The sequence below is a fragment of the Thamnophis elegans genome, chromosome 17 (assembly GCF_009769535.1).
Source record: "Thamnophis elegans isolate rThaEle1 chromosome 17, rThaEle1.pri, whole genome shotgun sequence".
Lineage (NCBI taxonomy): Eukaryota > Metazoa > Chordata > Lepidosauria > Squamata > Colubridae > Thamnophis > Thamnophis elegans.
Genome location: NC_045557.1, coordinates 1,614,027 through 1,625,275, shown reverse-complemented (window position 1 = coordinate 1,625,275; position 11,249 = coordinate 1,614,027). Strand labels below are relative to the sequence as shown.

General features: G+C 50.2%; 1 protein-coding gene across 1 annotated transcript; it reads left to right on the top strand.

The window, feature by feature from the left end:
• The first annotated feature begins 4,060 nt into the window (after positions 1-4,060).
• Positions 4,061-4,508, top strand: MLLT11 (MLLT11 transcription factor 7 cofactor). Its single transcript, XM_032233806.1, has one exon. The coding sequence runs from the start codon at positions 4,061-4,063 to the stop codon at positions 4,340-4,342; it is 282 nt and encodes a 93-aa protein (XP_032089697.1). The 3' UTR covers positions 4,343-4,508.
• The last annotated feature ends 6,741 nt before the right edge of the window (positions 4,509-11,249 follow it).

Sequence of the window (11,249 nt, the reverse complement as noted above, 5' to 3'; positions counted from 1 at the left end):
TTTAAAGAAGAGACTGGACCGCTCTTTGTCTGAAATGGTGGTGTTTGGGTCTCCTGCTTGAGCAGGGGGTTGGACTAGATGACCTCCGGGGGGTCCCCCCTCCAGCTCTGCTATTCAAATCTCTTGTTGGGCAGCCCAGCCTCAAAGCAGGGAGTGTGTCTGTCATGACACATTTTTTTAGGAACCGAATCAGCCCCGCCAGGCAGGGGGGCTCCCCAGAGGCATCTTGGGAGGGGGGGCTGTTAGACCTCGACTTAGGACCACAATTGAGCCCCGCGTTTCTGTTCAGAGACGGGCGTTAAGTGGGTTGAGTAACCACCCACCTCCATCTCCACCCCCAAAGCTATTGAACTCGCACACTGGGTAGCAGGGAGTTCCACAGGCTAATTTTTTTTTTCCCCACTGAGAGAACCAGGAGCCTGCCAGATTCGCAGGTGAGCCCCGCTTCCTTTGTGGGAGAGGGTAAACCAGCTGCCCACCACCCTTTCCCCTACCTCCCCCTATTCTTGTTTCTGATTGGAAGCCAATGCAATCAATGCCTCCTTCCCCAGAGACCTCACTCCCCCCCCCCAGCCCCTCTCCCACTCCCCCTCTTAGACGTGACCCCCCCTCCAAGCCCTCCCCCTCCTCCCCTCCAGGTCCCCATCCTTCCTTCCCTGGAAATAGCCCTTGCAGCTGATTCATTGGCTGGGCTGCGGATAGGGGGGGAAGGACCCACCCACCAGTGAAATCTCCTTCCAGGAGGGGCTGCATTGCAGCAAGAAAGGAGGGGAGAGGGACACGCCTGGCAGCCCCCCCAACCCACCCAGCCCAAGGCAGCCAGACGCAGCAGCTTCCCCCAGTAGCCGAGCAGCATCTTCTGAAGGGAGAGACGCCGGGCGGATTGCCTTGATCCTGCTGAGAAGGAGGTAAGGCTGGGGGGGCACAGAAGGCTCCCCCAAAGGTGAGAACAGGTGTGGGGGGGGGCAGGGTGAGCAGCGGCATCATTATTATTCAAGTATTCCACCTTGCAAGGACTGAGCTGCTCAGAAGCCCCGGGGATGGGATGATCAGGTATCTCATTGTACCATGTAGATAAATGATGGGGAGGGGGTTATATTTATTTCCAGCGCCAGGAAATCTTGGGGTAGGGAGGTATTATTGCTGTGCAGGAACAGACGATGCTATGTTCCATATTTCGCTTCTAGATTATTCCCAGCCAGCAAACTGTGTCCTAATGTGATTTTATATGATATAATATTGAATATTATATTGTATTATATTACACCAGTACATGATGCAATCTCTTCCTCCCTCCCTCCCTCTCTCTCTCTCTCTTCTATCCATATATTATCTACCTACCTATCATCTATATTTATCTATCTATTATATTTCTATCTATCTGCCTGCCTGCCTGCCTGCCTGCCTGCCTGCCTGCCTGCCTATCTATCTATCTATCTATCTATCTATCTATCTATCTATCTATCTATCTATCTATCTATCTATCCATCTCTCTCTCTCTCTCTCTCTCTCTCTCTCTCTATCTATCTATCTATCTATCTATCTATCTATCTATCTATCTATCTATCTATCTATCTATCTATCTATCTATTATCTTTCTGTCTGTCTATCTGTCTGTGTCTCTATCTATCTATTTATCTATTGTTTTTAAATTCTTTTTTAATATTTTCATTTCTGTAAGCCGCCCGGAGTCCTTCAGGATTGGGCAGCCTAGAAATTCAATAAATGAAATGAAATGAAATCTATTATCTTTCTGTCTATCTATCTGTCTCTCTCTCTCTCTCTCTCTCTCTCTCTCTCTCTCTCTCTCTCTCTCTATCTATCTATCTATCTATCTATCTATCTATCTCTTTATCTCTCTCTCTCTCTATCTATCTATCTATCTCTTTCTCTCTCTCTCTCTCTCTCTATTATCTTTCTGTCTATCTATCCGTCTGTCTGTGTCTATATCTATTTTTCTATCTATCTATCTATCTATCTATCTATCTATCTATCTATCTATCTATCTATCTATCATCTTTCTGTCTGTCTATCTGTCCGTCTTACTATAGATCCAGAAAGCCCTGACACAATGCAATATATATTTTCATTTCATTTTCCCCTTTCTTAGCAAACCTTATAGCTGAAGCCTTTGTAAAACTGTATTATGCCACACAATTTTATATACTATATAAAAATTTACAGCACTATAATGTTTCAAGGATTCCAAATAACAATGGTTTTTTTTTTAATTGCCATTTTCTCCCATCTTGCCCATTTCAGAGGAGCATAAATAAATCGGATGGAGGCATGAGAACCTTAAAGGCATCTTTTTAAAGCCCAAACGTCAGTCCTTTTAACAGGGGCTTTTCCTCGTGTTTTTTCTTTCTATATATAATCAGTTTGGGGGGGGGGGGGATTCAGTCCCACCTACCCCCAAGGGAGAGAGAGGGGGGATTTAAAATTTTAAGCCCTCCCCCGCCTCTTTTCTGTTTGTTAGGCAGGGTGGGCACAAGTCTCCCTTTTTAATATTGCCAAGTCATTCCGCCATCTCTCTACCGCCAGGAGGGGTAAAATAATTCTCCAAAGATGCTTCCAGCACACAAATAGAGAGATGCAAATATATCTCCTTGCGTACAGGCTGCTAAAGATGCTATATTTAAAGAGGACAGATGTATGAGTAATTTCATACGCGCCACTGAGCTGGCCATCCTGGGTGAAATAAACCCAGCGGCGGCCCAGATTGGCTTGGGGACGTCTTCCTTAAGGACCAGAGGATGGGTGGGCATTTTAAAAGGGTTTCATGGAGGAAAGGAAGAGGGAGGGGGGCAGAGATGGAGGCAGGGAGGGTCCCCTGGGAAGGGGAGGGGGGCAGAAGGGAACCAGTCTGGCCAAGCAGCCACTCCAACAGGCCTGGGGGTGCGGGGGGGGGATGCACGCAAGGGAAGCGAGGAATAATCATTGCAGAAAGATCTGTCACCGGGGAAACAGAAGGGACCCCTGAAAATTGCTACAGAGCAATTCCTACAAGGAAGGAAAGAAAGAAGGGAGGGAGGGAGGAAAGGAGGAAGGAAGGAAGGAAGGAAAGGAAGGAAGGAAGGAAGGAAGGAAGGAAGGAAAAAAGGAAGGAAGGAAAGGAGGAAGGAAGGAAGGAAGGAAAGGAGGAAGGAAGGAAGGAAGGAAGGAAGGAAGGAAGGAAGGAAAGAAGAAAGGAAGGAAAGAAGGAAGGAAAGGAGGAAATGAAGAAGGAAGTAAGGAAATGAGGAAAGGGAGGAAGAAGGAAGGAAGGAAAGGAGGAAAGGAAGAAGGAAGGAAGGAAAGGAAGGAATGAGGAAGGAAGGAAAGAAGGAAGGAAGGAAAGGAGGAAGGAAGGAAAGAAGGAAGGAAGGAAAGGAGGAAGGAAGGAAAGAAGGAAGGAGGAAGGACTAGAGAACAGGAAGAAAGGGTGGGAGGAAGGAAGGAAGGAAGGAAAGAAGGAGGAAGGAAGGAAAGGAGGAAGGAAGGAAAGAAGGAAGGAGTAAGAAAGGAAGGATGGAAGAAGGAAGGAAGGAGGGTGGGTGGATGGAAAAGATGAGCAACACACAATTCAGAAATTTATACAAACTACCCCTTGACTTACCACAGTTCATTTAGTGGATGTGCAAACTATTTATGACCATTTTCCACACTTATGACTGTTGCCACATCGTCTCCATGGCCAGGTGATCAAAATTCAGCCGCCTGGAAAAGGACTCATAATTATGACGGTTTCAGAGTCCTCGGGACGCACGATTCCCCTTTTGCTGCCTTCTGACAAGCAAAATCAATGGGTGGGGGGGCGGATTCACTTAACAACCCTGTGACTCACTTAAGAACCGCAGACATTCACCGCGGTAAGAAAGGTCGTAAAACTGGGCAACGCTCACTCTTAACCACTGCCTCACTTAGCAATGTGAATTTGGGGGGGGGGTCATCTGTGGTCGTAAGTCGAGGACTGCCTGTGTTACCCTTAAAATCTCAAAACCGTTTTTTAAAAGCATCATCATCTTGTTGCCTCTTTCCTGCTGTCCTTCTCCCCCCCACCCCACCCACCCAGGAAGAAATGAGGGACACCGTCAGCTCCCAGTATGATTCCTTCCTGTACTGGAGGATGCCCATCCCTGAACTGGACCTCTCAGAACTGGAGTGCCTGGGAATGGCCGACCTCGCCCTCTTCAAGCCCAAACGGGGCTACGGGAGCCTCCTGTCCGAGCAGAAGCCGGCCCAGAAGCCCAGCCCGGGGGTCCCGGAAGAAGCAGAGACCGCCCTGCTCCCCTTCAGCAGCTTCAACTTCTGGAGACCCCCCATCGCCCGCATCAGCCCCGTAGATTTCGACCTCATCTGAAGCCCTGGAGGAAGCCACCCTTTTTTTAAAATTACATCTCCCCCTCCCCAATTGCATCTTTTCTGGCGGGCGGTTTTTTCCCCCTCCCTCCCCAAATTTCTCTGTGCTGTGTCTGCGCTTCTCCCGGGCTGATGTTTCCGAATCCTTTGTCATAAACCCAAAGTGGACTGTTCCCCTTGGTACATGAGTGTGTTTGCTAAAATACGTTATCTCTCCACCCACCCACCCCTCAGGTCCCCCCAGATCTGCCAGGGTCCACAAGAGGACTAGGAGAAGGGATTGTAAAAATAAAATGCAAAATAAAAATATCCCCCTTTCTCTGTGCGAGGGACTAATCAGCCACTGGGGTTAGCAACTAGCGGCTCTGTGCCCAAATACGTCCTGCAAAGATTTGGCCCATGCATATTATTATTATTTGGCCCATGCATATTATTATTATTATTTGGTCCGTGCATATTATTATTATTTGGTCCATGTATATTATTATTATTTGGTCCATGCATATTATTATTATTATTATTATTATTATTATTATTATTATTATTATTATTATTATTCGGCCATGCATATTATTATTATTATTATTTGGTCCATGCATATTATTATTATTTGGTCCATGCATATTATTATTATTATTATTATTTGGTCCATGCATATTATTATTATTTGGCCATGCATATTATTATTATTTGACCCATGCATATTATTATTATTTGGCCATGTATATTATTATTATTTGGCCATGTATATTATTATTATTTGACCCATGCATATTATTATTATTATTTGGCCATGCATATTATTATTATTTGACCCATGCATATTATTATTATTATTTCACCATGCATATTATTATTATTTGACCCATGCATATTATTATTATTTGGTCCATGTATATTATTATTATTTGGCCATGTATATTATTATTATTTGACCCATGCATATTATTATTATTATTTGGCCATGCATATTATTATTATTTGACCCATGCATATTATTATTATTATTTGGCCATGTATATTATTATTATTTGACCCATGCATATTATTATTATTATTTGGCCATGCATATTATTATTATTTGGTCCATGTATATTATTATTATTTGGCCATGCATATTATTATTATTTGACCCATGCATATTATTATTATTTGGTCCATGTATATTATTATTATTTGGTCCATGTATATTATTATTATTTGGCCATGCATATTATTATTTAATAGCACAAGTTTTGCTTTAAAATAATCCCAAATTGAGAGGCTTATGTGAGTGGGGGGTGGGTGGGTGGCGAGTTCTGTAAAACCTTCCCTAATTTTTCCTGGAAAAGGAAGGAAATGGCCAAGAGGAAGGGAATTAAAAATCAGAGGGATATGTGTAGAAGAAAACAGGCCTGTCCGTGATGGGTTAAAGCAAGAGATCTGGTTAAAATGTGGCAGTGGGAGGCCTGGAATCCTTTCCACAAGGATCCGAAGCAAAGATGGATCAGGTGCCACCCCCCACAAGTCGGCCGATGTGGGCATCTACATGAGGTTCCCTCATTTTCACAGCTGGCTTAAAGCACCAGGAGTTGGGGGGGGAAAGGTTTCTTTTAAAAGATGGATCCTGGAAGGGAGAACCATTGGTATCTTCTATAAATTGGGGGTGATGGGTGTGAAGCCGACTCGTTCTGTGGTACGGGTCCAATGGCTTGCTTGAGGGGTATCCAGAGGCCCTGGAAACGGTCCCAGCTTGGGGTGCAGGGATGAATCGGAGACCGAGAGTGCTTTATTCCTTTCCTTCTCCAGAGGTGGACAGGATTCACACAACCTCATTCCTGTGTGTGAGCGATGGCTCAAAATTCAGCCCCGTTTTAAAACCAGGGTGGGCTCCAAATCTAAAGAGCCACCAGAGGGGGGCCCTCCCTGCCTCCCACCCAGCCCTAAGGATGGATTTTCCGTGGGTTCACACCCAGGAGCTGCCTCCAGGCTCTCAAGCACACACGTGCCACCACGGCTCATCCGTGCATTCACATCCTCCACGCGTGACGCCTTCCGTGTGCTGCACCTGGGAGGGATTGAGCCACCTGGGCTTTTGGGGGGAAGAAAAATGGGCAGAAGGGATGCCACCCAGAATGGGGGTATGTATGTCAGGCAGTCCTGGGCGGGGGTGGTGGGAGCTGGGGAGCATGGGTGCGGTGGTCCAAACCCTTTGCAAAGGGCTCATATCCAGTGGGCAACTGTGACCTAATGCCTGTTCACACGGCTGGGGAAGATGGGACTCATAGTCCAGTGCTTTGGGGGGGGGGGGGAAGGGGGCTTCATTAGAGTCTTTCCCAAAGCAAGTGGGAATCCAGGATGATGGTTTTGGGGGTTTCCACCCCAAAATATAATCAAAACACACAATGAGATGCACATTTTATTTCTATGATTCTATCTAGAGCAGTGTTTCTCAACCTTGGCAACTTGGAAGATATCCGGACTTCAACTCCCAGAATTCCCCAGCCAGCATTCGCTGGCTGGGGAATTCTGGGAGTTGAAGTCCGGACATCTTCAAGTTGCCAAGGTTGAGAAACACTGCCTGACCATAGAGACGCGGGAGGAGAGAGCGCCTCCATTCAGGCAGCGTTAGAACGCGGTCAGCCTCGCCCCCCTCCACCATAGAGAGTGGGAAGGGCAGAGCGTCCTCACTCGCGCACGAGCGATTTCCGCTGCCGGAAGAGCGAGGCTGTGTGCGTGTGTGTCACACCCTAAAGGTTCCCCCATCAGAGATACTTCCGGGTGTGCCGTTTTTCCCCCTCCCGTTTGGAGTAGGGGGTTGGGGGGGGGCTTGTCCGTTTAAAAACAGCCCCCTCTCCCCCCCCCCGATCGCCGTTTCCTCCGGACTTTCCAAAAGAGGCTGATCTGGGGAGTCGGGGGGGGGTTAACGGGGTCTGGAGGGAGAGGACTACAACGCCCATTGTTCTGTCCCACGCTGCGTGCCTGGATTGCACTGCCCCTCCTCCCTCCTCCTGGGCCCCAGAGCTTTTCATCCACCGACCAGCAGGGCCACAAAAGACTGCGGCTCCCATCATCCCCAGCGCCAGGACTCCCCTTCAGAGTGGCCATGAGGACTACTACAACTCCCATCATCCCCGATCCTGCTCCTTGGCTGGGCTCACACCCAACCATCACTCCTTGCTGCGGCCTCCTCTTTAATTCCCCTGGATTGAGATTAACAGGAGAACAGGGTTGGAAGGGGGCCTTGGAGGTCATCTAGTCTGACACCCCCCCCCCCCGCTCAAGCCGGAGACCCTATTGCAGGGTTTCCCCCCCCCCCACACCAAGCTTAGCCGCTTTAAGGCTTGTGAACTTCATCTCCCAGAATCCCCCATCATGGCTGCCGGGGGGAATTCTGGGAACGGAAGTCCACAAGTCTTAAAGTGGTCAAGACTGGACACCCCCTGATGCCCGATGATGCTCAATCCCAGGGATGGCAAACCTTTCCCGCACCGGGTGCCGAAAAGGGAGCACTTGGAGCGAGAGCTCATCTGGGCCGCCATCAGGAAGAGGAGCTGCCCTGGGGACTTCCCTGCGCCCCAAAACAAAACTTCTGGTTTGGGGTGCGTTGCATGTGCGCCAGCCAGCAAGTCCTCCGGTTACTGATGCGCACGTGCCGATCGTCTGGATGCTCACGAGGGAGGACAGAAGACCAGCTCTTCCGGTTTCTGGCACTGCCGCGCGCACAAAGCCCAGCGGGAGAGGGACGGGCGATGCCGCACGTGCCGGGTAGACACGGCTCCATGTGCCATTTCGGGTACGCGTGCCATAGGTTTGCCATCACGGCCCTCTCCCATTTATGGACAAATGGCTCCTATCAAAACCTCCCACGAGAGAGAGGAGCATCCACCATGCCCAAAGATTAAAGCCGAACTTGTCTTTCTTGTTAAGATTTTGCAGAGAGAAGGACGCCGGGCAAGGAACACAATGGCCCAGGCCCCTCTTAGTAGAGTAGAGCCGGATCCTAAAAGAGATTTTTGTGTGGGGGGCACACAGACCCACCATTGACCTCCCCCGCCCCCCAGTCCATCCAGTGAGATTTCTCTCCCCTCCCAGAAGTTTGAAACCATCTGTATAAAGATGTCACTGATGGACCTGGGGAGGAAGCTCCTGGAAGCAAGGAGGATGAAGAAGTCAGACTGCTTGATTTTACCCCGGTTTAAAGATCCCTTCCTCCCATCGTTGCAGCCATAGAAGAAATTGTGGAAACTCTACCAGCCGATAGCAGCCAGCATGTTCTCAACGCTCGTGACCGAGGGCGTCCCTCTTGCCCACCTCCCGGCGGCTCTGCCAGCCACTCACCCAGGACAGCAGTTCATTGTAGCGATGCAGAAGGAGCAGGAAGATAATGGGCCTCTGGGGAAATCCTGGCCAAGAAGGTGATGGGTACCCAGGTGTCTGCCCTGCCACACCCTTCAGCCCAGGGCCAATGGGAACGGTGGAGTTTGCGTCCGAATGCTGGGAAGACGTCCAGAAGACTGTTATTAAGCATTAATTTAAGTGCTTAACAATTATTTTCATCAGTGGCTTTATTTATTATTTTATTTTATTTTGGTGCCAGCCAGCTTCTGGTTCTGCCCTTCTCAAAAGTCCTAGAGGAGGACTGGAATTTATCAAAACATTTCCCACACCTGTTTTATCTGCCTGCATTGTGTTCAGTTTCTCCGCCGACCCTCCGTATTTTAATGTCTTCCTTTTTTCTCCTCTGTCCCTGCCTCGGTTTCCAGTTCTGATTCTGCCTGCTGGTCAGGAGGCCGAAGGACCCCCTCCTCGAGACCTCAAGCGAGAAGAACCACGTGGCCGAAGTGGAGAATCCTCCCATTCTGGCAGCAAAGGTTGCTCAAAGTGGGGCTCCACTAGCCTCCCCCTCCCCCAAATGACACATCTATCCAAAGTCCTGGGGGGGGGGGAAAGCTTGCACAGCTGCAATGGGGGGGGTGTCATTCAAAGTCAGGCAGTTTTGGGACGTCCCGCTGCATGGAAATGCCACCCCCCCACACCTCTTCAGCCGTCCTGCAGTTGTGTTAGCCTGAGCTGCGTTAACCCAGATTGACGCCAAGCAGGCCCCTCGTTTCAACAAACCCTGTTTGCTGGCTATAGGAATGTGGGGTTTGTGGTTAAGAAGGGGCTGGGCGTTGTGGTGAAGACCCCAACCCCAGCTGCGGAGGGGCGCAGAAGGGAGGGCTCTCTGCCTCCAGGTGAGGCAAGTCTTGTGGATTTAATCGTGGGGGATTCTGGGAGTTGAAGTCCAGACTGGGATCCCTGCCCAGTTGTGGGTGCGCAAGCCGTGAGGGAGGGGAGGCTGAAGTCACGAGGCCGCCGCTGTGGAAAACCGGGCCTGTTTCATTTGGAGCGTGCAAATACTCTCCCACAGAGAGACCCCCGCCCACCTTTGCTCCAGGATCTCCAAATGAAAAGTTGTGCCTTGTGGGTCCTTAACGAGGCGGGATCCGCACGGGGTGCATTCCCCCACATCGCCCCTTCGTCTCTCTCGCCAGCCACGAGTGTCGCTCTCCTCTTTCAAGGCACTCGAAAGATTCCACCGTCCAATAAATTCTGTTTTTCAAACAGCTTTTATGTACAGGCGTTTCTGTTTGGCAAATGCAAAGGTTCTTTGAGAGCTTAAAATGTTCCTTTTCTGCCAAGGGGGCGCCTCCCTTTTCCCCCCCTCGCCCTGGCTAACCAAATGCCAAGCTTTACCCGCCTCTCGTTCCTTACGAAGCCACCGGATGAAGCCGCAAAATCTTTGCCCCGAGCTCAAAACCAGGATGGGCAAGCAGATAGACTGCCCCCCGTGGGTGGAGGTTCCACTGAGGCAGCTGTACCCCGGCCTGGCCTGGCCATCTCCGTCACACGCCCTCCCCTGTCAGGCCAGGCGGTAGTCCAGGGTGTCTTTCTCCACATACTCGGTCCAGGTGGAGGGGGGCATGCTGCGGTAGGGGTCCAGGAGGATCCGGAAGCAACGGACGACCAGCACCGCCAGGAAGACGAAGAGGAAGAAGAGGAAGAGGAAAGTCGCCTTCTGCTCCAGGGAGACGGTGGGGTCGGGCCGGAGGGCACTGGCCAGGGCAGGCAAGGAGCTGCCCAAGCTGGTGGCCATGAGGACTGGCACCTCCACTCTGGCGAGAGAGCGGCTGGCCGGCTGTGTCCGCAGCACCACCTGAAAAGTGGGGGGGGGACAGACAAAGACCCCGTTAGTGGTGGGTGGTCTCCGCAGCAGCTGAAGAGCCCAGAAAATAGGGGGGAAATAAATTTAAGAAATAAATGTAACAAATCGACGAAGGGAGGGGTTTTGGCCTGGGGGCCTTTAAAAAAAACAAAACTTTTTCATTGCAACACTGATGAATGACAGGTGGGGGCAATGCCCCCTTTTTGGGGGGATGCTCCAACCCCTCCTAGCCCAAGGAGGAGGGTGAGAATTTGGGGAGGGGCTCGAGGTTGCTTTCTCGCCCTGCCCTCTCGCCAGGGGAAAAGACTTTTCTTTATTTTAAAGCTCGCTCGACCCCGCTCTGAAATTTAAAAAGCTCCTTTTGCAGAAAGGAGTTACGAAGCGAACCCTGAACTGCAAGCAGAGGGCATTTTTTTTAACGCTGGGAGAGGGGAGGTGGCAGGTGGGGCACCGGAGGGGGGGGGGGAACCCCACAGCTGTCGCCGACATGGGACCCTTCCCATCAAACGCTCCAATCCAACCCTTCCAGGGGGCCAGCTGCTCCGATTCAGCACCCTGGAATGAAAAGGTGAGTTCTCACCTGGAGGAAAGTGGAGCCAATCTTTAGCAACGCATTGCTGCCAGCCAGGTAGGCGTCCCCCCTTCTTCGCCCAGCCGTTCTGGGGAGTCAAGGCTGGGTGGGATTAGCACAGGAGCCGATGCCGGCGGAGGCTTCCCGCAT